Source organism: Gouania willdenowi, chromosome 8 (assembly GCF_900634775.1).
Source record: "Gouania willdenowi chromosome 8, fGouWil2.1, whole genome shotgun sequence".
NCBI classification, from domain to species: domain Eukaryota; kingdom Metazoa; phylum Chordata; class Actinopteri; order Blenniiformes; family Gobiesocidae; genus Gouania; species Gouania willdenowi.
Genome location: NC_041051.1, coordinates 26590482 through 26616545, shown reverse-complemented (window position 1 = coordinate 26616545; position 26064 = coordinate 26590482). Strand labels below are relative to the sequence as shown.

General features: G+C 37.8%; 3 protein-coding genes and 1 non-coding gene across 5 annotated transcripts; 2 read left to right on the top strand and 2 right to left on the bottom strand.

Moving 5' to 3' along the window:
* Positions 1-1656: 1656 nt before the first annotated feature.
* rrp7a (ribosomal RNA processing 7 homolog A) lies at positions 1657-6002 on the bottom strand. Its single transcript, XM_028454565.1, has 7 exons — positions 5914-6002; positions 5653-5795; positions 3437-3562; positions 3217-3340; positions 2425-2522; positions 1916-2123; positions 1657-1826 (listed from the first exon to the last, which is right to left on the bottom strand). Exons 1-7 carry the CDS (start codon positions 5975-5977, stop codon positions 1741-1743), a joined length of 849 nt encoding a protein of 282 aa, XP_028310366.1. The 5' UTR covers positions 5978-6002; the 3' UTR covers positions 1657-1740.
* An 818-nt stretch (positions 6003-6820) lies between these two features.
* Positions 6821-13663, bottom strand: poldip3 (polymerase (DNA-directed), delta interacting protein 3). Its single transcript, XM_028454564.1, has 10 exons — positions 13405-13663; positions 11522-11631; positions 10982-11439; positions 10092-10136; positions 9944-10018; positions 9620-9844; positions 8790-8867; positions 8561-8690; positions 7960-8026; positions 6821-7826 (listed from the first exon to the last, which is right to left on the bottom strand). Exons 1-10 carry the CDS (start codon positions 13470-13472, stop codon positions 7607-7609), a joined length of 1476 nt encoding a protein of 491 aa, XP_028310365.1. The 5' UTR covers positions 13473-13663; the 3' UTR covers positions 6821-7606.
* Positions 13664-13972: 309 nt separating this feature from the next.
* Positions 13973-14126, top strand: LOC114469079 (U12 minor spliceosomal RNA). Its single transcript, XR_003674707.1, has one exon. It is a non-coding gene; the product is annotated as a U12 minor spliceosomal RNA (small nuclear RNA).
* A 1358-nt stretch (positions 14127-15484) lies between these two features.
* fam234b (family with sequence similarity 234 member B) lies at positions 15485-25741 on the top strand. 2 transcript variants are annotated; one of them, XM_028455263.1, is made up of 14 exons: positions 15485-15622; positions 16658-17182; positions 18308-18421; positions 18536-18703; positions 19060-19175; positions 20143-20293; positions 20451-20592; positions 21504-21698; positions 22506-22584; positions 22696-22863; positions 23338-23458; positions 23769-23974; positions 24055-24089; positions 25441-25741. In XM_028455263.1, exons 1-13 carry the CDS (start codon positions 15586-15588, stop codon positions 24055-24057), a joined length of 2025 nt encoding a protein of 674 aa, XP_028311064.1. In that variant the 5' UTR covers positions 15485-15585; the 3' UTR covers positions 24058-24089; positions 25441-25741. The 2 variants fall into 2 exon arrangements, with proteins under 2 accessions (XP_028311064.1, XP_028311063.1); XM_028455262.1 differs by lacking the exon at positions 25441-25741 and having other exon boundaries at positions 24055-24316.
* Positions 25742-26064: the final 323 nt, after the last annotated feature.

The following is a 26064-nucleotide window of genomic DNA, read 5'->3' as shown; positions in this document are numbered from 1 at the left end:
TCGTTACAAAGGCTACATTCACACTGCAGGGCTTAATGCACAATCAGGTTTTTTGTGTGATTGTATTACATATTAAATGTGTCTTTGCATGTCTAAGTTGACCCTGCAGGCACGTACTGTGTTTACGATAGTGAATATGGAGGCACACAGTGTAGGACTGTGTCGCGCTGAGACATTTTCTTTCCAACAGAAGTCGGCGCTTCATAAGTGAGTGAAAAAGAAGAGAGCCAGGTTTATCACTATCTGTTTGCTGTGTGATAGCTGCTTCGGCCGTCCAGACTGCAGTCGCATTGCAAAAAACAGATACGTATCGGATTTAGGACCACAAATGAAAGTGACCTGGGTCGGATTTGAAAAAATCGTAATTGTGTTAAGACTGTATTTAACAGATCGGATACAGGTCGTGTATGGGCAAAAAGATCAGATTTGGGTCGTATTTGCCTGCAGTGTGAATGTAGCCTAATAACTCACTGATTAACTACCAGTACGAGACAATTAGTAGTCGGCAAAAGCTCAAAGGAAAAAAATCTGGAGTTACTCTACAGTACTCGGCATTGCATACATTTAAAAACTATTTACTTTTATTCTTAAGGTTCCCACACTTTTTTCAAAACTTTTCCAAAACTTCTCAAATATTTTACCAAATTTCCATGACTTAGTTCTGAAGCCCCAAGTTTTTTCCTGTTTTTTAGCATACGTCAGCTGAAGTGATCTTTTTTTTTGCGTGAATTTGTGAGATCTTGTGATTCCCGCTCAATTATGCAGCACTTTCAATTTGAGATAACACCTACCATCTTTGGGGTTTAACATTTTAAATTCCATAACTTTTCCAGGAATTTCATGACGTGGGGACCCTGATTCTTGTAATTAAAACATTTTAAGATGATTTTATACGTTTGGTCATTTTCTTTACCCATAAATAAAAGTAATAAGTGCACTCTAAAACCACTTTTTTCTGCTTAATACATATATGATTAGATATGAAGTAATGTAGTTTATTGATCCTAGTCCCACTCTAAACAATTTAGTCCAAGTTTATTCATTTGGCGTTTTTAGTTGTAAAATGTCAGAATGACTGCCCTCTATGGGTTTGAACTCCAACTATTTCAATTGAATTGTGCCATTAACTAAGATTAGATCAGTGATCACTAACAGTCACTATTTGCCCCGCCCCTCCTATAAAAAAATGGGGAAAAGGGACAAAGTTTGATCCTCTCAGTGAACAGTGATTGACAGCTCCATGCAAAACTGTGCAAACGCTGTGGGGGTGAGGCTGCTGTGACTGGGCGTGTCTCAACTACTCTAGGAGCAATGCCCATAATGAAGGATTTTTTTAAATTTCCCTCTTATTAAAAACCTGGGGGTGTACTTACACTTTATGTACATGAAACAATAGCTACGGCTCTAGTTTCTCCCCTCACCTGTGCTCATTTATTTTGGGCTGCAAGCCAAATATTTACATCCAAAAATCATTTTGGCTACAGAGGTTAGTTTTTTGTATTAAAAACTGTAGGAATTAAGGCATCCCCACAGCCTGCGATAGCCCAATATGTAAAATACTAATTATGATCTCACTATGAAGTCTCACTGGGATATTTTTGTAATACTACAAAGGACTCGGTGTGCACTCAGTAGTTAAAATAAAGTCAAATTCAGTTGATCACAAACAAAGTTTATAAGAATGTGTTGACAAAAGGTGTTAAAAACAGTGACATGTGCAAAAAGATGCGAGTGTGTGTCTCAGTAAGGCCTGAACTTTCTTTGCGCCCTCAGCAGAGCAATCCTCTGTTTGTCCTCCTCAAACTTTTTCCTCAGCTCAGCGATATCTGAAAGAATAAGAAAACAGACAGGAAACACGTTTACTGGGGATGTAATGAACATAAGTCCTCAGAGTGTTCATGTGCTGGTGGCTTACGCTCTTTCTGTGTGTTCTTGTGCTGCCATGTGTAGAAGTTCATCAGCTCCTTTCTTTTCTTCTTCTTCATCTCCTTCTGCAGAGTCTTTTTATTGGCTACCTCGCTGTGGGGGCGGGCCTTGGTGCCCTTGTGTCCTCTGGTGACCTTCACCCAGCCCTCCTCTTCCTCCTGCTGCTCCTCAGCCTCCTTCCTCTGCTGCTCCTCAGCCTGCCAGAAAACACTCCTGAGTTTTAGTTTGGTGGATGGGAGGACAATTCTGCACGTTTTTCTCTCACGATCGTGGACTTAAACTCTAATTCTAATCATTTTCACGTCAATAGTGAGTCTCCCTACCTCAAAATGATTGGAAATCAAACACAACATCTAGTGAAGTTTTAACATTGTGAAATATTGTCCCACCCTGAATAATCATATCTTTAAATTGTAATTATATTGTTAATTATTGTGTTTTCCGCCTGGAATAATGAAGGACTGACTTTTGTTCCCGTCAGTGTGTGTGTGTCTTCACCTTTTCTTTACGCTTGTCGTAGTCCATCATGAAATCATCGACATCTTTCTGCAGTTTTTCTTTGGGGATGAATGATTCTGTGTACTGCTGAATCCATTCTGATGTGAAAAAACATGCACACGCATCTGTGAGCTCAACAAGGAAACATTTTTTGTAAAATGAACTTTAACCTCAAAGAACCTTGAGAATTTATCATTCTCTAAAGTTAGCATCATATTTTAAATACATTTCAACTCTTCCTGATTAACAAGGAGTAGCAGTGATTCTTCACTGACAGTTGGTTAACGGTTTCTTTTAATAATATATATATATTTTTTTTAAACAGCATGCTATAACTTAAATGTCCTTTCACGATTTAATATCAGCATCTCTTAAACTTGTTGCATTTTCCAGAATTTCAAAGCCAAAAAATTCCTAATTGTGATACTTAATCTATGATAATGTCTCACAGCAAGAAGATGTTCTCCTTTAAGCTTTGGTAAGTTTTCTTTAGGTTTTCTCCTCCCATTAAAACACTGACTTAGTCATTTTTTTCTAAATGTCACAGTAGTGTAACAAAGCACCATAAAAATTTACTGAATTTACTGATGTTGGCACAACTTCCTTTTCCACACAGGTGCTAAGGTAGCCGTAACAAAGGTTTTTATACATTTTTATATTAACCTAAGTCAATAAATACATAAATAACCAATATTTTTCCATTATATTTGATCTATAATAAAATATACAAGAGAAAGCAGTTGTGAAATGTATCTGAATCAAATATCAATAAGAAGTGTCAGTGAAGCTCACTCTGCACGCCTGTCTTTACTGGACGCTCCTTCGTCTGAACCACCAGAGGAACATCAAAGGCGTGGGATTTAACCGCTGAAACACTGGAGGCGTTTTGAAACACGATGTAGCCGACTTTGAAGCCCTGGGAAAGACACGGACACACAGAACCTTGCGATATCAGAATAATCCTATTTATTCTCATTTATTCCAAACTCAGTACCAACTTTAAAAGGCCAACCTGTTTTTCAGCAGGTCTGAAGATCTTGGACAGCCTTGGTCCAGAATCTGGAGAGGAGCTCGGGTGGTCCTTCAGCTCCACTGACTGAACACTGCCGAACTGTGAAAATAACTCTTTGACAACATTCTGAGACACAAAGAAGGGTAGAATAATCACAAACTGATAAGAAATGTGTTTAAAAAATACACAAGACTTAGAATTCCCTCAGACCAGGAATCCGTACTATACATAGGTCAGCTCTGGGATTTTCAAACACTGGTTCATTTAATTATACAGTCACTAAATAAGAAGTAAACAATGGGACGTGGCCATCTGCTGACTGAAGTGTGAAAAGACAGTGCTAAATAAATAAATAGAATTGGTCTAAAATTGATAATTAATCGAGTATTCAGACTAAATGATAAATCCCAAACCTACGGTGGCCCAGAAGGGCCAACAACACAACAGCAAAGGCCACAACACAACGGAAATAGGGGGGATTATTTTCAAAATAAAATACTGTTATGAACAGTGGTTACCCTGACATTTTCGTTGACATCACGCTTGGCCCAATCCGAGCACTTTTAAAATCGTATTAAAAATAATAATACATTTCATTCAAAAGAAAGAAATAAGAAACGTAATTTAAATTTCTGTGACCTTTTTCATTAAAAATAAAATCTAGGAATTGTCTATTGATACGGAAACGTATTAATAGCCCCCCGGGACTATGGGTACGTTTTCCGGACCTTTTCTATATAAGCGCAATGTGCCTGTGTTGACACCATGTCAGGATGGTCGAATGGTCTAAGGTGCCTGACTCAAACATTCTTCCTTCCGCTACCGAGGGTTCGAAACTTCGAATCCCACTTTTGTCATATATATTTTTTTCATTTTAACATATTTAACACGGCAAATTGCACCTTTTGATACGTTTCTGTATCAATAGCCATGGCCGTAAATGTCTGACCTTTTTTCAATACAAAAAAGCATAGGCAAATAGTTTCTCTTCTTTGGTTAAATTACTGTCACGGTCTCAATTAAGTTGAGATTATAACCCTAACCCTAACCAACCAACATAATCTAATAAACAAATAAAACACGTGTCCATTCACTTTGAAAATGAAAATTAAAAAAAAAGATTTTTTTTAAGCAAAAATTAATTTTCCGGTAGTGCGCGCATGCATACAAACTCAGTACATGACACCAGTTTTGAGTTTTGGTCACCCGGTGTCACAGTCTGAGTTCACATCGGTCTGAGATCGGTTATGAGTATGCACACTACCGGAAAATGAATTTATGCTACTTCCACTTAGCTTTTTTCTACTTCCGCCGTGCTGAGATAAAAAAAATTAATTTCAAAGCTAAGGTTCAAAGCTAATGTTATTTGACGAGTGCTGAATGGCTCCTTTTCTTGTACAAAAATGTACGACTGCTCAAAATACGAGGCAGGAGAGGTTCCAACGCCACAAAGAAATGATAGACAAGTTAATCTTCACCATCACTAGACACCGACAAGAAGGAGCTCAGGAATCTCAGGTACCAAGCCAAGCACCATGTCTGGGATACGAACAGTAAGTCTTTACAAACGTTTACAAAAATTTGGATACAAATAATTGAGTTGATAAATGCTGTGATTTATAATATACATTGCAGTAAAAAAAAAAAAAAAAAAAACAGTTAACCTAATGTAACTTTATTTTTTAAAATCAGTATAACCCAGTACGGGTACATCTCAGTACGTAGCAGTCACGTACTGATATTTTAAGAGGAACTCAGTACGATGTAAACTCAGACCGTGACACCGGCCTAGACTAAATTGCAACCCCAAACCTGTTGAAACAACACAATAACCATACAATCTATTTTTTTTTTTTTTTTTAAATGTTTTTAGAACAATAACAGCAACAGTACAGGTACTAAAAACAAAACAATTATATATATATATATTAATAAATAAATAAAATCAGTTAAATGACATCTGCAAATAATCTGTGCTCTGGAATCTTAATCACATTTATATTCAATTTAATTTAATAGCAAGCATATATCATGGATTTGCCTCAGACAAATGTTCGGGACCCACTTTAATTTGGGTGCCGAACCACCAGTTGAGAACATCTGGTCTGCACACGTTTTCAGTAGATAAAATAGTTGAGTATGAGTAGTTTTTTTCTTTTTAGATCAATATGGACCCATGTACAGCATGTGGACCTGAAGTGGGTCCGTGAACGCACCTCTGGGCAGTATGGAGGAACGTTGAGGACAAACAGAGTTCGGTCCATCGGTCTGCCAGAGTGGCTCTGAGCCCGGACTCTGTGCTCTTTAACATACAGGGAGTGAGAGGCAGCACTGTCGGAGCTGAACTTTAAAGAGAGCACTGAAAGAAAACACGGACATAACAATACATTACAGCTGACAGAAAGCTGCAAAAATATCATTTACAATACACAAATATGGACTTCACAACTTTACAGTCCAAGGCGATCTGTAAATACCTGAAAAACCTCCTGGAATAACACAAGTCTGACCAGAGCCATGTTTTCGCTTGGAGGACGCCATGTTGGTTTGACCCGGTGAACCGGAAGTAAACCATGTGAAGGCGGGTTCAAAATGAAAAATAATGTTCTTCTTCCTTTCTATATTATTTAACCATTTTTCAATTTAAAAACGACAAAGGAACAATTATTGAAAACTTTGGATTAGTCTACGTGTGCAAAGGTCGAAAACTGACCAAACATTCCTTTATTATTTTATTGCAAGTCAAATATGCACTACGACTTAAATTTAGCTTTTTTAAAAAAATGATTTCTATGTATTTTCAAGAAGATATTGGCTAGAAGTCAAAGCACACAGGTGAGAGGGAACATGATTCAAATTAGATACATAATGAAGTATTTGTCCTCCTTTATCTACCTAGAATTACTTTAAAAGCTACTAATTAAAATGTGCTTATTTCATATAACATTAAACAAAAAAGGAACTAATTTTCCTCATTTATCTACCGAGAATTACTTTAAAATATCTACTTTAAAAGCTTCCAATTAAAATGTGCTTATAATTTCAGGCTTTATTTACTTATTTTTTGGAAGTAACTGAAATCCAGTGCAATATAATTACCAAAGAATAAAAGTGTGGCCTAATCAGCATGATATATGTTTGTATCCTCTTATTTTTATTGGTTTTTTTAAGTTGATTTGTTTGTTTTTATTAAAAGGTTTGTTTTAAATGTTTAACGAAAACATTTGAAAGGATTGACTCGTATATTTCACTTGAACGTCTTAGTGTAGTCGTACACAATTGGCCTTTATTGTGACCCCCACATATTCATAGAATTTGACGTTTAATCAAAGCATGCACTGTATCCATGCACGTTTGGATAAATCACACCTTTCAGACAGCAGGTAGAAAGCTAAATGTTTAATACACGCCGTGGTGGACGAACCAGACTGCAAACATCTCCTTTTGATGCACTACGAAAGCAACACAAAGAAATACTGCCAAATAAATCCACATATCGTTTTTTTTTTTTTTTAAGGAGATGAACAAACACTGACTTTTAATATCCAGAGTCACAAAGAGCACACAGTAACGGACGAGAAATTACAAGAAAATCCAAACGTTGCTGGGGACTATTTATTGTCACCGTGATGGCATAGGTTTTGTGTAACTGCCTAACACAAATCAATTCATAGTTATTCTGACAGTGGGAGATCCTCCTGGACGAGAAGAAAATCTGGACATGTCATGACACACAACATTTTGATGAAATCAAGACAGTGGTGTCATTTTATGCTTTTTTAAATAGTTTGTGTAATCTTAGAAAACAATAAAACCTAACTAAACGCACCTGATGCACATATGCCTCAACACGATATCTGTGTTAGTACCGTGTGTTGTTCCCACTATAGTTTTTCAGGTTCGATAAACTGGGTAGTGAAAAAACAAACCTCAACATATTGCTTAACAAAAAAAAAAAAAAAGGCCATTATGTCCAGTATTTTGACTCCACATCTCATGACACAACTTCAGACCGGTACATTTCTGATGAAATCCGATGCAAAAACCCAAGACTTCTCCACAGTTGTCATGTATGTTGCATGTGCAATAATCCGTTATTTAGTCAAAAAACGAAAAAACAAAACAATTTCTAATGTGAAAATCAAGAAAGCAGTGACACAACAACAGGAACTAGATCTTGATGCGGAAGGCGGTGGCCTGTGCGTTGGGAGGCTCCGTGGAGGTGGTGGACTGGGCCGTGGACTTGAACAGAGCTTTGAGGATGGTCTGAGGATCCACCTCTGCTGTCGGCTGGGACGACGCTCGCTGCCCCGCGGGGCGAGACAAGGAGGCGGGGAGGCCGCCCTCTTTCTTTATACTGCTGCTCGCCCCCGGAGTGTCGCTCAGTCTCCTGCAGGAGACGATGGGGAAAATATTCATGATTAAAAACAAAAGAGGTTTTAAACTTAACACAAAACGACAGAGAAATAAAATCTTTTACAAACTTTTCATAGAAATACAGATCTATTGATTTAAACACTTACAGCAGAATGGGCTGATCTGAAGTGATGACATTTCCCTGAATATGAAGGTTGCACTTCATAGGTTGGCCTGTAAAAACACGAGATAACTTAAAAACAACAACAAGGACAGAGAAGTTGAAATACACCTAATTAAATGTCATCTATGTTAATTAAAAGCACTATAACAAATAAGAAATCAGTTTTTAAATGGCAGAACAAATAGAGCTTAAAAACAGTTCAAAGCAATTTTAAAGAGTAAAGAAGTCCTTAAAGAGTAACTAAACCCCAAAACCACTTTTTTCTGCTGAAGAGAAATGTATTTAGGTACAAGCAATGTTAGCCCCTCCCTTTTTATAAAAACTAGCACCTGTGGGCTCTACAATCTGTGTGAATAGGTTGGATGAAGAGAAGAGTGAATAGAGAGGTATATTGAGTAATGAGTAGCTAGTTAGCATAGCATAGATTGTTCATTGGGGATTTTATAGTATAGACTGTGCGTGTCTTAACTGCTCCAGGAGCCCCGCCCATAATCAAGGCATTTTTTTTCATTTTCCCTCCGAGTTAGTTACTCTTTAAAGAGTAAAATTCATCCCTGCCTCAGAGTTACACAGCTAACACTCACCGTCCAAACAGCGGTTGTTGTACTTCTTGTACGCGCCTACGGCGTCCTCTTTACGCACAAACACAACTTCAGCCACGCCCACCTTCACCAGGCGAGCTCGCTTCAAGGCACCGCACACACAGAACAGTTCCTGAAGAGAGACACACACACACACACCGATTGAGACACATCTGTAGCCAATCACTTCATTAACAAAAATGGAGCGAGGCAAAGGGAGTGAGGCGCTCACCACTATGTCTTCCTCCGTCACCCGCGGGTGCAGGTTGTTCACTGTTATTTTAGTTCCCTCCAAAGGACTGAAAGCAGGCTGGAAAAGTCACAGAAAAATCATGCGATCAAGTAAATAAAATCAAAGCTGGCCTGTGTGATCTTCGTTTGTGTGCAATAAACAAAGTAGCCAATGAGTGAAAATAATTCCTTCAATTTTATACAAACTAAGATATGTTGAGAAATGTAAAGATTGTTTTTATATAGCCGATACAAACATTGATGGGGCAATATTGGTAGCCGGGATTCCTTTAAAAACAAGGAAACACTAAACGTTAATGCGTTAATATTCACAGATCTAAATAAGCACATATGTACTGTATCTGTTTAATATTAAACTATTCATATCTTACACACAGGTAGTCTGTGTTTTTGTGCACAAGGGGTCACCTGTGTGGAAGCAAGAGGACTGCCTTGCTTCCATGCTACTGCTGAGCTACTTTTATTGGTTTTTAAAAGTGCTCGGATCAGCCAAAAGTGGCATCAGCGAAAATCCCTGGTCCTCCTCGAGTCCAAATATGTGTAATATTAATAATATAAACACTATTAAAACATTAAAGATGTCTGGAATAAAATTACAAACACCCCCCCCCAGTCGCACATGCGCAGTTCCAGAGTGTGAAATGGCTTATTCTATTCTATGATAAACTTAAATAAAAGTATAAATATTCAGATTTTTTTAGGGGGAACAACAATCTGTTATTTTGATAAATCCATTAGATGCACATTATTTTAGATTTGCTCTAGAGTGTGTTATTAGTGACTCACACTAGTGTATCAGTCAGTGTTTACCTGAGGAGGGGCGGGAGCTGCGGTGCTGCTTTCTGCCGGATTTTGCTTCAGTGTCCTGGAGACAGGCTGCAGGGCTGCGGCTGAGGGACGTGCCGCTGCGACACTGGTGTTGGGCCGGGTGAGGGCGACGGGGACGGAAGGTCTCGGTGGCGCCGTGTAGGCATCATTTTTCACAACCTTGGTGATCGGGGCCGACATGTTGAAGAGAGAGGCTGCAGAAGCAGACTGTGGGAAACATTAAGGCAGTGTGTTTAACGTTGTTGGAGGGGTTCACGTTTGTTTGCAGCTTTTTGATAATAATTGAGGTTTATCACATATTGTTACCCGCGACTGCAGCATATTGGTTGTCGTGAACTTCAGTTGTGTACTGGGACTGTTGTCATGCTGATTTAAGGGCAACTGTGGAGAACAAACAAAGTTCAACAACTATATGACACAAATTAACAACATGGGGCCACAGAAAGAGCTTCACCTGTGGTGCTGCACGTACTCCACCCAACACGCCCACGGGACGTTGCTGTAACAGAGAGAAAATCATTTTAACAATGCCTGGGCAATATATTGAGATTCCAGTTATATCAAGTTTTCTATTTTAGCGATATAGAAAATAACAAAATCGCCTATAACTATTTATTTTTATTTCAAAACTTATTTTGTATAAAAATTCTTGTTTTAGGAATCACTACTTTCACTATGAAAAGCACAGTTAGATGGATTGCTGAGTGCGACCTTTCCCTAAACTCACTCACACGTTCTGTCCCTTATAGGAGAAAAAGACAAAAGTGGGACATATTGTGCATGTACAATATTTTGATGATAAATGTGGCTGTGTCTTCTTGGTCAGACCTAATTGAGTTACAATTACAAATGTCGAGATTTTCATCGTATATCACAATTTTGAGAAAAAAATACTGAGATATGAGTTTTGATCCATATCGCCCAGCCCTACACTTCAATCAAAGTTCCCACATTTTTTTCACAATGATTTTCCAAAATGTTTCACCAAATTTCCATGACTTAGTTCTGAAGCGCTAAGATCTTTTTTTGCGTATGCATTTCCTGGTCTACGCACAGTTTTATAAATGAGGTGGAGTTTGCATGAATTCCGCTCAATTATGTTGCCAGTATGCAGCACTTTTACTTTGAGATAACACTTCACATCTTTGGGGTTTAACATATTTTAAACATTAAAATAAAATGAGCTATATTTCCCAAACTTTTCCAAAACAATTCAAATATTCAATGGCTTTTCAAGACTAGAAAATTGTTTTTTCAAATTCCATACATTTTCCAGGAATTTCATGACCGTGGGGACCCTGTCAATAAATTCTCATGTTTACCAGCAGCTCCTGTTCAACTCACCTGGATGGTCTTGGTTATCTTCAGAGGTGGTGCAGCCGCTGCCTGTGTCTGTGCCCCTCCAATGCTCCTCTTAAGGCTCAGCCTATCACGAGCGTCTGTCACTTGGATGTTGCTGTTCAGCTGTGGCGTCACGCCCCCCCTCTGATTCAGTCCCTGCGCATTTGCAGCGAAATGCCTCACTATTGAGCCTGTGACGTTGTTGTTATTTTGGATGTGTATCTGAGGCACACGTGCTTGTTGCTGCAGCTGATGCATGACTGCTGTCTTTAACGAGGTCTGCGCAGGAACACTGAACTGATTCTGTTTCCGTGAGTTGATCATCTGTCGAGCGTCCTGCACCGCCCCGGCTCCTCCTCCTCCTCCTCCTCCTCCTCCTCCTCCCCCTCCTCCTCTGCCGCGGATCTTAAATCGAGCGTCTTTCTGAACCAGTTTTTCTCTGGCATCTTGAACTTGAAAACCTAAGAAAATATACAAAAGGTAAATATTACATCTTGAAAAATCTTTAAACAGACCAGACGGTTAAGCTATAACAAAACTAACTTTGCTTGCCCGTTCCTCCTCCAAGTCGCTGCCGAACATCATTAACTCCGATTTTCTGTCGGGCATCAAAACCTCTGCCAACGGCCCCTGCGCCTCGTCCAAACATGGGTCTGAAAACAAAACTTGCGGAGTAAAAACCAGCTACCTTCTGCCAATAAGAGACAATTCCGATCCGAACAGATACAAAAAACAGTAAGAAAAACATTCAACTGCTTTGCCAAAAGCCTTGTCTCAGTGTTGTTTTGTTTTTTTGAAGGAAACCAATGTTCAGATGTTATAGTTTTCAATAAAGCAAAAAAAAAAAAATGCTTCAAAGTCTGACAGATTTTTTTTTTTTTAGAAGAAGCATGTTTTCTCAGCTTTTTGCTCTGAAACTGGTGATTTGTGTGAAATTTGCTCTATTCAACTGCTGATTACGGAAGAACAAAACAACCTACAAACAAAACATTTCTGATGAAAGTAGCGACTTCAATCTTTCAGAATCTGGTGTCAGATTTCAGATTGTCGTCGTACAAAATATTCTGTGGGTCTTTAAAAATCAGTCAAAATGCTCTAAAATGGCTGGCACTGAGGGGGTAGAAATTCTGAAAAATGGCTGGCACTGAATGAGTTAATCTCCAAACTGAGGAGAAACTCTAGCTACTAACAGCTGTCTGTCGTTGACAGAAAAACAAGATAGAAAATATCTCTCCCACACATTGTGGTGCTTTAACTCCACAGAAGAAAACAACATTGCTTCACACTAAAGACTTCCAACTGGGGTATGTGCATATCTAGACATATTCAATGACATCATTAAAGTAAACAAATACTTTAATATTCCATTTAATTATATGATTGTCAAAGATACTTGTTTATTTTGAAAAAAAAAAATGCTTTCTGGTCATCTAAAGGTGAAGCCACTCACCTATAATATTGGAAAACAAGACATAAAAGGATTTTTTGCAAAGTAAGGGCTTAATTGCCTAATTTATCATACAAAAAACCCTGAATACATTAAAGGTCAAAAAGATGTATGAATGATTAACAAGGTAAAAACCACTACTGTGCACGATAGGATACCTATTGACTCTGTTTTTGTTTTTACACTATTCACTTTGTTTTTCCATTTATAGTTCTTTAAAATTAACTTTACCTTACATTTTCGATTCAGCTGAATCATGTAAATAAAATCTTTACCTTGTCCATACTCAAACAAATGGGCACACATTTACCCACTCTTTTGACATGAAACATGTTGAATTATATGACCCGTCTCTGTATAAACATTCTAAAACCAGCATTACACAGATAATGTGTGTTTAATCGCTTAACTTCGATCTCTATGTGTGCGTAAATAACACACACAGTAAATGTGAGACTGGTGGCTAAATGGTTATTTAAAAACACAGGCTAATAAACAAAGAATATTTAACCAGGTTAAAGTTATGTTACTAAACTGTGTGCTTATCAACACCTAAGCTAAGAGTTAGAGAGGTATCCGCTGCTAAAGTGCTGCTAGGTGTAATATCTTAGTAGGTCACTGTTCAATTTGGTGACCGACTATCGGCACGCATCAACGCGGGACAGTGTTAAAATACAATCAAGTTAAATAGTTGCAGATTGATCGTCAAACCGCCTAACATAAAGCATTACTTTGTGAGTTATATAAACCAATCGTACTAATTGTAATGATCAATGATCGTGTCCAGTGAGGCAGCCGGAAAAGAGTCACCAATTAAATTGGTCACCATCGATGTCAAACCACCTGCAGATACACGCGCTAACTTTAGCCGACCAGCTAACCAATGCTGCAGGCTCTCGATTAACCTTTCAATAATATAACTGAAAGCTGCCCCACCTCATATCAGTTGGCGTACAGGTCCGTGATAACCCATACCTACCGTTTGATTAAAGGCTTTGAGTTAATGCCTCGCCGTCGAATGACTTCATCTAGCGATACGTCTGCCATTTTCCTCTCACAACTCCACAATGACGGACACAGCTAAAAACTACGGAAACCGGCGGAAGTCAAACAAGTCGGGCGGTTTCAGCTACAAAATCGTAAGTCCCGGTGAGCTTTAACGTTCTTACAGAGCATTTTTTCGCATAAATAAAAAGCAGTAAAAACACACAGTACTACAGATGTATTTATCCAATAAACACTAATATGGTTAGAGAATTATTGAATCTGTGATTGATTACTTTTGACATATAGACGATCGAACACCACGGAGTTCTTACCCATAATCCTTTGCGTTATACTTTTTATTTATCAAACATTTCTACCAATACTCTCCGTTTACAATCTTTAAATCCTCCCTCATTGAAACATTATGTAGTACATTACTCATTTTGTCTCACAATTGCAAAATAAATAGTTTAGACAATTATGAGAAAAGTATATTTAAAACTCTGACCGAGAGTGTCTATGCTGTGCAACTAAGGGCGAGAATCTACAATCGGTAGGTTATGCCTTAAACTGATGAGTAAGGAAAATAACGATGCGGGGTGACGCCCGTGTCCTCGTTACATTTACGAGAAGAATTTTTGAAAGGGTTCAGGTCTGCCTGCTGAGGTGACTTGCCTACTTTGCGAGATGCCTCGCAGGACCAGGATCTGCCCCGTCCCCTAAACTGTGAAAAATAAGCTCAGACTAAGGAATTCTATCTAAAAAGGAAAAATACAGTATGTGCTTAAACAAGTAAACGTAAGGAAACATGAGAGAATATAAGAAATTACCTGATTTATTATTCATCTTAATATTTATCAAATGGTAATGGAATAAAGTCAGGGTTACACAAGTTTTGTTGAGCAAAAATAGTTATAATCTATTGTTATAATGATGTAATTGAAAGAGTGACGGAGATACATAAATGATTTAAATAACACAAATGAGTGGGGAAATAGATTTTTAAAAACTACCCACGTTGGACAATCCATGTAATAATAAAGAACACAATCCTATCTACTGTATATATATTACTAGCCTTATATTGCTTTTCAAACAAGGTTTGTGTTGACAAATTATAACCCACGTATGGTAGAGTCTAAAAACTTAATAAAAGTCATCATCCTATTTCTTCATACTTCGAAACATAAGTGAAGTTACAATATTTAAGAAGAGCTGATGGGATTGGTTTTCCAAAATGAAATTAAAAGGAAAAAAAAAAAACAATTTAACATGTTTATTAATTACTAGGAAATGTAAATGTGAGTCATTTTGCTTGGATAAAATGAAATAATACATAATACATTGATTTAAAGTTGTTACACTGGCTCCCAGTCAGCCTCAGAATAGACTTTAAAGTTCTGCTGCTGGTGTATAAATGTGTGAATGGGTTTGGTCCAGAATACATCAGTGACATGTTAGTCAGGTATGAACCCAGCAGGTCTCTCAGATCTGTGGACACAGGTCAGATAGTGGAGCCCAGAGTTCACAGTAAACATGGTGATGCTGCTTTTAGTTATTATGCTGCAAAGAAGTAGAGCAAACTGGCAGCAGAGCTGAAGTCAGCATCAAATGTGAACATTTATAAATTGATGTTAAAGTCACTCTTTTTCTCTACCGGCGTATAATTGATAGGGAGGTTTTAGGTCATGTTGTTGATGATGTAATGTGTTTGTTGATGATTTTTAAAAAAAAAAAACAGACATAAAAACTGGTTTAAAAAAAGGGGGTGGGGGTTCAAAATGTACTTTAAACTGGCAAATAATGGGCATGAAAAATGGTGAACGTGGTTAATTTGGCAAAAATAAGCATGAAATATAGGTGAGAAATAGGTTTAAACATGGCAACTTTGGTGTAGTTGCAGAAAAATGGTTAAAATGAGCAAAAATGGGACAAATTGTTAATATATATATATATACAATGCTCTAGGAGAGGATCAGTGCAGCAGCCAGACAGTCTGATGAGCTGCACAGAGTTACACAAAACAAAAACAAAAGTGTGAAATCACGTCGGTAAACTACATGTCCCAGCATGCAGCGGGGCAGGGCACAGGAGTCTGGTGCTGGAGCTGATTTTGGATTCATCATCTCCGTCCTCTGTGAATGTGTGTGTGTGTGTGTGTTTGAGCTGAGAGATGGCTGCAGCCCTGTCTCGTGCACTCAAGCTTCCCGGTAAGTTTTCCGTGATTACACCGACAGACGAGTCTCAGGATAAGCGTTAATTTACCGATTAACCGAGATAGCTCCCATCATCACACCCGGGGAATAATGTGTCTGGTCCGTGCCGTGCCATCGTTTTTCACACGATATCTAAACAACGCGTTTTAGCCACAACACGTGTAGCTTGGACTAGGTTTGTTTAGTTCTTTCTCTTTTGTTTGTGTTTGTGTTTTTGTTTACGTGTACACCCCCCATCCCCCCTCCTCCCTGCTAGCTGTTAGCCACTGTCAGCTAACGGGATGCTGTGGAGTAGAGCAGCGAATAAAAGCACAAATCATTGAATAAAATAAAATATTAAAAAAAAAAACGGGTTCAAAACGGAATAAAACAGCGACAATGTGACAGTAATTCTGACTAATAATTGACCAACTAAATATCAAGATTCCATTTGTGTAAACGTCACATTTGTAAAAAAAAACATTTGCTTTTAGTAAATATTTTATGATTTGCTATATGTAATAGCAAATCATTATAATATATATATATATATATACATATACAATGTAGGGTGATAATAACTAATGATCACAGTAGAGTTTAGGTTTGGAAAAACATTATGTGACGAGTATTTTTCAGCTCTAAAAATAAAAGCTTCACTCCACTGGGGAGCTTGTCCCCTCCATTCTTTTTACAGTCTATGATGAAAATATAGGTTTTAATATTTTGGTGTGGACATCTGAGTCTTTTTGGTGTCAGTATACCGCTCGATTTCAAATTTTTTAAATGGTAAAATGTGGGAAAGCTTGATATGAAACACATTTTAATAATTGTTAACTACAATTATCCGAACTCAATTTAATTACGATTACGACAGAATTAAAAAAAAAAATTATATTACAATTATGACATAATTGTAAGTAATTATCAATTATGCAATTACAATTATAATTGACCCCAACCCTGCTGTACGCCAATGAAGGCAGGCTTTAAGGGATCGCTTGAGAAGGCTCTCAGAGTATAAAAGTGTTGGTTTCCTGTTGTGTTTAGGTAAGAAAGTGTCGGAGCTCGGGGAGTACGACCCTCTCACTCAGGCAGACAGTGAGGACGAGAGTGAAGAGGACGACCTCGTTCTCAACTACCCCAGAAATGGCTTTGGAAGGGACAGAAGCTCCTCCAAGCTGCGGAACAGCAGACCAGTCAGGCTCGTCGATGACCAAGCCCTGGAGGAAGAGGAGGAGGATAATGATGATGAGTGGAGGGAGGATGTTCCCAGTAAATCCAGGCTGGACAGGGGTGAGGTAAAGGGTGAGCAGTACTGGAGCCACAGGGAGTCTGGAAGGCAGAGGATGGAGGACGTCCGAGGAGGAGGAGGCAGTGGTGGTGCTTTAGGAGTCCACGGTGCAGAAGCAGAGAAGAGGATGAGGAAGAAACAAACTGTCCGAAGTGCTTTTTTCCTCGTGCCTCTCGTCTTCGCCGCTCTGCTGGTGCCGCTGTGTGCTTTCCTGATTCCCTGTCGGAAGAGGGAACTGGAAATGAAGCTGCAGTGGGAGAGAGCACTGGGAGAAGCAGGAGGTAAGAACCAGCAGCTCTACCACAGCCTTTTTCAACCACACACACACACACACACACAAAATTACTCAGAAAACATACAGTACATTACAGAAAAACACACAAAATGACAACAAAAAAACACAAAATGAGAGTGAAAAAATACAAAATCATACCAAAAATGGACAAAATGATGAATACTGAATACTGTATACAAAAAGGAAAGGAAAAAAAACAAACCACCACAGAAACACACAAACAATTCATTTACTATTACAGTGACCAGCATTTTTTCCAATTCTATCTCAATTCCATTTTTTTTTATCATCAGAAAGTCAATTATAATTGCGTTCTCAATTACTATAGTTCAACTACAAATACTGTGCTTGAAATAAATAACCTAATAAAAGTTAACCTTCCTCTTGTGTTAGCATCTCTTACTGTATAATAACGGGTGTAAAAAATACACTAAAAGCAAATATCTATCATCTAATTTCTTTGCTATCTATTGGTTACCTTGTTAGGCTTCCTAATCAATAAAAATATAGGTTTTAATATTTTTGGTGTGTGCATCTGAGCCTTTTCTGTATCAATATACCCCTAGATTGATTTTTTTTTTTTTAAATGGTAAAATGTGGGAAAGCTTGATATGAAACATTTTGATAATTGTTAACTCCATATGTTTAGAACTGTAACATGGTTCACCAGTTTAGCGTTAAAATGTAATTGAAAATTTTTATAGAATTTTCATGACAATTACAATTACAAAGTCAGTTATTACAATTTAATTATACAAGTACAACGGCAACAGATTTTTTAAATTACAATTACAACAACGCAGTAAGTGTCATTAATCATCAATTACGTGATTATAATTATAATTGACTCCAACCCTGAACTCAATGATGTTTTTTAACCATGCCAAGATCACCTGCAGCTTTAAAATGATTGATTGTTCAGCCTTTAATTGTCAGCTTGTAATACCAAGGGTCATAAACATCAGCCTGCAGCTGTTTGTGTCTGAATGTGGTTTTGCAGAGTCGTACCTCTGGGATGGTTTCCTTTGCCGATGCAGAAGAAGCTGGAATATTGATTTTCTCTGATTCCCTTTTGGATGATTTTCATGTGCTCGGTGCTTCTGCTGCTCAGGTGTGACTCCTCCTGCTCTGGCTCTGTGGGATGTGGATGAAGATGCAGTGGAGGACGTCTTCCTGGGTGTCACTGCATGGACCAATGAGAGCTACACCATTCAAGGGAACAAAAGTATGTGGGAAACGGTGCTGTTGGTGCACAGTAATAATGTCGTAATAAATTCACTTCCTATTTCTTCCACTGACTGTATTTCCCACGGATTGTCGCTCTTGCCCTCTGTCCCAGTTTACAGTGCAGTGGCCCTGTCGGCTGCCGGGGGTCATGTGCTTTGGAGAAAAGTCATGCGAGAGTCGGTGATGTCCATCCAGTGCGGCCTGCAGTTTGGAGCCCCGCCCTCTGCTGTGTGTCTCCTGGTCTGCAAATCACTCATCATGGCTGTGAACGCCACTACAGGTGAGGGAGCTGAAAGCCTCCCTGTTCGCCCAGTAACCTGAGAAGTAATGGGTTAATGGGTGACCTGGGGCCGGGATCACCTGCAACCTTTGCAGGACTCCAAAAACACACCAAAAGACAACAAAAACTCACAAAATGATTTATGAAAACAAACAAAATGACAAACGTACAAAACGACAAAAAAATGAAAAAAGTGACTCCAAAACACACACAAAACCGACAAAATGATTTACAAAACAACAAAAGCGTACAAAATGACAGAAAAGTGACTCCAAGGATACATCAATGAGGATAAATCCCAACACTTCCAGAGGAGAAAAATGTAACGTTAACATATCAATGTTTTCACTCCTCAGGTCGGAGGCTGTGGACGGTGCTGCTAAAGAACATTGAGTCTCAGGTGGTTTTACTCCCAGACCTGCAGGGCGACTCCATTCCTGATCTTCTTGTAGCCACTTTACCTGCTGACGCGGTACGACTAATGTTCCTAACTCACTTCCTGTCTTACTAAATTCTACTGAAGTCCAGTATGACTCAGGCTGTGTTCAAAATGGCATACTAACGTACTACTCATACTATTGCTGACATTAAAATTAGTATGTGGTGCAATCATATTAGATAGTATAAAGATATTAAGTATGTGAGAAATACCCAGATGTATACTACATGGGGACATTTTTTAAGCATGCACATTGGGCTCACTAGTCAGACAGAACTGCCCCATAATGCATTATGAGCGGAATTTAAAATCGCCCTGGGTCAAACTTTGCCTTTTCAAAATAAAAGCATCTCTTCTTGTCTTCAATTAGTTTTTAACGCTTTTGTAAATAGGGCTCTTGTTTTGAAACGACCAGAAGTTTTGTCAGTAGGACAATGGTGGATCTCCAGAAATCTCAGAAATGTCGACATGAAATGTGTTTTTTCTGAGAGTTTCATGGATCAAATGACCAAATGTTGATATTCTACTTAAAATGTTTTCAGAACTTTCAAAGGTGGCGAACCAACAGAGATATTTAGCCTCGGTGAGCTTCAGGTTTTTGTTGTCGTAGGTTCGAAATGCATCTTGGTGATTTATACTTCAGTGGGAATGCTCATCATCCTAATCCTCCTAACCATACTTATAGTATATAGTAGACAGTATGTACTCATTGAGTGTGCCATTTCAAACACAGCCTCAGACTCTTTCTTATTGTCATTCAAACCACCTGATGTTCTGAAACATCATCTGTGATGTAAACAGTATTACACGGCTTACAGTAGCAACAGCAGTAGCAGCTTATGCAATAGTAGAGGCCACAGCATGTGGAAACACATTGTTATGGGGAATCTTTGCATAGTTAAGGAGCCTAATGTTATTAAAATGACATTATTTATCATTACAGTGGATAAATGGGAAGCTGGGGTCAAATTAAAAGTCTTCGTTTTGTTCCTTATTTTAGGCGTTGGATCTCTCTCTGAATTTAATCTCCGGGCTGACGGGAGCGACGCTCGGACACCCGGTGCCTTTCAACCTCACAGCACAAGGAAAGCTGATTGGTCCTTTGCTGCATGAGACCAAACAAGGAGCCTACTACATCCTCTTTGGACTTGGTAAATTACAGCATGTTGGAAGAGACACACAGAGTCCAAATAAGTGATTTTAAGCCCAATAAATATGAATTTAAACACATTTAAACATCTGATTGAACTCATTTCTAAAGCAGAATTGTTGGAATGTTGTTGAGTCGTGTCTTTGTGTTTTCTTCAGGAAACGTGGAGGCCATCTCAGTGCGAGACATCTACATTCGAGCCACGGGCAAAACTCCGCTTACTCAGGCTCTGAGGCGAAGAGATCTGAGCTGGGAGGGGCTAAAGAAGACTAACTCCACCTCTTTTGTGCAAATCTACAGGTAGGCCTGTAGGGTGCAGCACATAGCTCCTCCTACCCTGTGCAGAGTTGTCTTTAAAAAAAAACAGCTTACAGTCACACAACGACTTTTTTCCCCTTGTTTTTTCCTTTTTTATTTATTTATTTATTTTTTTAATTCAATAAATCACTAAATAAATCCCGGTGACCCTGAAAATGAACAAGCAGGTTGGAAAATGGATGGATTTTAGAAAATTAATGCATTCATATAGAAAATGTTTCATTATTAAATCTGAAAAGCATCTTTGGCTTCATTTGGATCTTTGAAATAGAAACAAAATGACAAGAAAAATTCACAAAATGATTTTAAAAAACAATACAAAATGACAGAAAACTACACAAAACGACAACAAAGAGAAACAAATTGTCTCCAAAACACACGCAAAACAACGAAAAAGAGAAATCTCCATACCAAACACAAAACGACTCCAAAAACACACAAAACCACAGCAAAAATTCACAAAGTCATTTAAAAAACATACAAAAGGACAGAAAACTACACAATATGACAACAAAAATTAACAAATTGACTTCAAAACAACAAAAATGACAAAATTATTTCCAAAACAATGAAAGTTGACAGAAAAATACACAAAACCACAAAAAAATATACAAAATGACTCCAAAAGACGCACAAAACGGCAAAGAAAATGATAGACTTCTTTCTCCAACCTTGATTATTCTGTCTTCTTATGAATTTAGTTACATCTCTTTTAAGATGCTCATGAAAATATTGTCAGTGTTTCACTCACTCTTCTACTATTCTACTCGATCTTATTGTTGGTACATTCTCTCTACTTTCTTGTCTGTAAATATCATTCAGTTAAATGTATGTTAAAACCATTTTACTGGTAAAGTTACATTTAAACAACAGTATTTTTGCTTGTTTTGCAGAGGCTCAGAGCATGTGGAGTTCCTGCTCCCCCTAGTGGCTGGTTTTGGTAACAACCACAACAGCTTGGACCGGGATTCCAACCTAAACTCCAGCCGGAGTGACTGGGCGATCGTTTACGGCTCCAGCAAAGTGTCGGTGATCAGACAGAGAGATTTAAGGAAGGAGTGGACCTTCAACTCTGCTCCTATTCACACGTAGGTCATATATGATACCTTGTGATTTCATTTAGAGGTTGGGACGCTGTGCGTCGTCAATTAATCATCCACAACTAGCGGCAAAAAAAGACTAGTTTTCATCTGCAGTCCCTCAAAAGCATAAAAAAAATATATTTATATAACAACATAAGCATTAACTGAGACGCCAGCAGATCATCATGATTATACAAGATTATACAACACTATTTGTTTATATTTAGAATAAAACACAGCGACAAAGATAGAAAAATACAAATAGTAAAATACTTTAAAACAACTACATTTTAAAAAACATATTAGGCTGGGCCCAACATTAAGACATATGTCCAAGTAGTTTATCATGAAACAGTAAGGTTAATGTACTTATGTCTTATTTGTGAAACTACAGTCACTTTTTAGGATAAAATATGCAAATTCATAATGTTAAAACTGATAAACTACCTTATTTTTAAACCGTTTTTCTAATTATCTCCACACTTTAGAGCAGTGGTTTCCAAACCCTTGTTTAGGTTGTGACCTTATTTTGATATCACAAATTTCTGTCGATCCCAGAGACATTTTTTTTTTCTTCTTCTTGTGTCAATTATTAGAAATTTCAGGCGACCCCCATATGGGATCATGACCTTAATGTTGAAAAACACACACTTACACACTGTAACAAACGGCAGCATTGTGTGTTGGAATGTCTGAAAACATTTACTTTAACTTTACTGATAAACAACGAGCTTAGCCACCTCTAGGTTTACTGTGGACCATATGTAGCCCGCAGACCACCAGTTGATTATCCACGTTTTCTATCTGCTGCAGTCAGCCTGCTCCGGGTCACTTCAACAATGATGGCGTTCCTGATATCTTCAGTCAGCACTCAGCAAACGGTGTCATGAAGGTACGACAAAAAGACTTGTTTTTATTTTCTTCCTTTTGTTTTTTGCGTCTGTTGCCATAGAAACAAGAAATTAAGTGGTTTACCCTGTTTTCCCTGGTCTTCGTCTGTCAGGCGCAGATTGTGGATGGCGCTAGTGGACGCCTGCTTTGGTCATCAGAGTTCGTTTGTCCTCGTCTCCACTTGGAAACGGCTGCGATCTCCACCTCAACCGGCCAATCGGCTTTCCTGTTCTGGGCCAGCGATCCAATAAGAGCACAGGGGGTTGTTACCAAGACGACGGTGAGTCTGAACAACAACAGGACGAAGAGAGAAAAATTAAACTGTATCACAGAGATTTAATTGAGGCAACATTAAATGGGGTGTGTCCACATCCTGACCCTTCAGTGCATTTTGCATGTTCTCCTCAAGCTTTAAACAGAACTGGCAAAAAATCTCAGGAGTTACTGTATAATATAATCCTAAATAACTGTTTTGTTTTGTATTATGACCCAGCAGCCAAATTTGGCCTTTTAAGAATAGTTTTATGCAAAGTAAAAATTTACAGGGGATTCATCTCATATGATACAGTAGAGGTTCAGATATTTGTATAATTTTATTCATGTAAGATCCACAAATAGAGGCCTGAGAGATTTTGTGAGCGGCAGGACAATAATTAGTTACCATTTGAAAGTCAGGATATCAACCAGAAGTCATAATTTAGTTGTGAATATTGATTCCCGTGACTAACCCAGGGTGAATTCTTCCATACTGTAGGTGGCGCCGGATGTTGCTGCTGCAGAGCCTCTCATCAGGAAGCTGTTCCTGCTGCATCCTACGTATCCCACAATCCTCCTGGAGCTCAGCAATACTACTGACACGGCAGTAACATCAGCAGGTAAAGACAGGATGAAAAACTAATAATAATAATAATTTTGAGATTTTATGCCTAACTCATTAAAAATACATATTATTATTATTATTTTTAATTCAATATTTTAAAAATGTTATATTACAAAAATACATGAGTTAGCCAAAAATCTCAAAATGGCTAAAAAAAAACAAACCCAAAAACAAACTTCAAGCATTTTTGTTTGGGGTGACGAAATGATGCAAAACTGTGCAAAAGTTAAGTAAAACAAAAATGTTAAACGCAAATTTACAGAATATAATTTGGTTAAAACATTATGTGTTGAATCTTCTGTCAGTGAGTTACCTGGAACATCAGAAAGATGCCACTTACATCACCGTGTCATCCCGTCCTACACCCGACTCTGAGCCTGGAGCTCGGATCATTAAGAGCATTAGTTTGAGGAACGCCGTCTCCAAAGGGAAAACGGTCGAACTGGAGGAAAACAGCAGCAGCATCGAAGAGGTCAACAAGTTCTTCAGGCGACTTTACTTCAGACGTCAGGTGAGCGTCGTACCGACCACAACTAAAACACAGTCATCCAGTTTGTTCAATCAATGAACATTTTGTGTATTTCTGCTTAGTGAAAAGCTGCGGCACACCTTTGTGGAGAGCAGAGGTACGACATTTGAAGAGCAAAGGGAGAGAAGCTGTGGCCTGATCTGCACTAAAAACACACACTGATCTTTGGTTTGAAGCTGATGTTTATTAATTCAGACTAAAGATATTTCGGCAGGCTGACAGTACGCAGTCATTAGCATGAATAAGGTGTCAGGAAGGCTGTCATTAAGTGTTGTTCGCTCAATTATGACACATTTGGAGCTATGTTGGCATTTTTTGGGTTAGGTGGAGGGATCTAGTGAGGTTAGGGGCAGGGTTGAGGTCAATTACGTTTTTCAGTTACATATATGTTTTCAATTACCCATGTTCAATTACAATTACAGTGAACAGCATTTTTTTTTTTTTCAATTAAAATTAAATTACAATATTTGTTATTCTCAGAAAGTCATTTACAATTATGTTCTTAATTACAGAGCCTGACATCAACAACCTGATGAAAGTTAACCTTCCTCTTGTGTTAGCTTTCTGTTAGCATCTCTTATGCTAACAGGTCCTAAATCAGCTGTAAAATACACTAAAAACAAGTATCTATCATATCATTTCTTTTCTATCTATTGGTTACCTTGTTAGGCTTCCTAATCTATGAAAATATAGGTTTTAATATTTTTGATGTGGGAATCTGAGCCTTTTTTTGTGTCAGTATACCCCTCAATTAAATTTTTTTTTGAATGTTAAAATAAGGGAAGGCTTGATATGAAATATATTTTAATAATTTTTAACGACATATGTGTTGAACTGTAACATGGTTCCCGTTTAGCGTTAAATTAAAATTGACATTTTTTATAGAATTTTCATGGCAATTACAAAGTCAATTATCTGAACTCATTTACAATTTATTTACGATTACAACAGCATTAGCGTAACAAAGAGTTAGGGTAATGAACAACGATTAATGACAACCTTCATGACATCTTATTCATGTTAATGACAGCGTAATGACAGCTTTATGTATTAAACTTCAAGTGTTACCGATATTTATTTTCTAGTGTTTGTAAAGGTACTTGTATATTTATTTAGAACTTGTATCTAATATTTCAATTAATGTTTTATTTGTGTGGGCGATAATTAATACACAGATAAAGACGTAGTGGAGGACTCATACATTAAATATCGAGGGATGAAATTGCCAATAGTTTGTTTTTGACTCCACCACGAATATTGCGTTACTTAACAAAACGGTCACATGGCTTAAACATTGGAAAAGTTTTTCGCATTGCATTGTGGGATTGGGAATGATGTTTGAACTTATATTTCTGATATTTAAGAAGTGTTTTTACTTCACCTTCGCTGTAATTTCTTGCGTTTCTTCGTCTTCGCTTGATGCCATTTTTGTGTTTGTTTGTTTACAGAGTTCCCATACACAATGACATCACTCAACGAGACATTAAACTGCGTCCATATATCGGTTGTTTTCGTGGAAAGCTACAAAATAAACATACGCCAAATCGTAGTGATCGTCACTGGCAGCTTTAAATGAAATATGTAAAAGAAAAGACAATTGACTGAGTTATTATTTTTTTGTTTTCTTTCATCTCGTGCATCAGATATTTTTACAATGGCTTTAACCTCTGACTGTCCCTTTGCTCTTTGTGTAATACCAGCTGTAAATATTTGGGACTTTGTAAATATTTGACGCTGTACAGTATTTATGGATTTGCTCTCTATGTATTTATTTTGTTTGTCTTTTTTCATGTTTGGACAGAACTTTAATGGCATTCACCATCATTCTGCACTGTTTCATTTAGCTAAAAATGTGTTTGCTGTAACTTCTCACAACATAACATAAAGTGATCTGATATCTGTCACCTGGTGTTTTGTTTTTTTTAAACATGTCTTATTTTAGACAATGTGTGAGGTTTTAATTACACATGTTTAAGCTATTTAAGGGGCACACATGAGATGTCTATGTACTTTGATTATTTAGTATCAGGCTAGTATCAAGCTTCTATTATTTGTCATTTCTGACAAATAAA

Bases quoted from the DNA above. Each gene is read 5' to 3' on its own strand.
- rrp7a (XM_028454565.1), bottom strand. From the start codon at position 5,977: ATGGCGTCCTCCAAGCGAAAACATGGCTCTGGTCAGACTTGTGTTATT. The intron at 2,124-2,424 runs GTGAAGACACAC...GTTTTCTGGCAG, and splicing joins ACGACAAGCGTAAAGAAAAG to GCTGAGGAGCAGCAGAGGAA. The intron at 1,827-1,915 runs GTAAGCCACCAG...TTATTCTTTCAG, and splicing joins CAAGAACACACAGAAAGAGC to ATATCGCTGAGCTGAGGAAA.
- poldip3 (XM_028454564.1), bottom strand. From the start codon at position 13,472: ATGGCAGACGTATCGCTAGATGAAGTCATTCGACGGCGAGGCATTAAC. The intron at 10,137-10,981 runs GTGAGTTGAACA...TCTCTGTTACAG, and splicing joins AGATAACCAAGACCATCCAG to CAACGTCCCGTGGGCGTGTT. The intron at 10,019-10,091 runs GTGAAGCTCTTT...TGTTCTCCACAG, and splicing joins GAGTACGTGCAGCACCACAG to TTGCCCTTAAATCAGCATGA.
- fam234b (XM_028455263.1), top strand. From the start codon at position 15,586: ATGGCTGCAGCCCTGTCTCGTGCACTCAAGCTTCCCG. The intron at 18,422-18,535 runs GTATGTGGGAAA...CCTCTGTCCCAG, and splicing joins CACCATTCAAGGGAACAAAA to TTTACAGTGCAGTGGCCCTG. The intron at 22,585-22,695 runs GTACGACAAAAA...TTCGTCTGTCAG, and splicing joins CAGCAAACGGTGTCATGAAG to GCGCAGATTGTGGATGGCGC.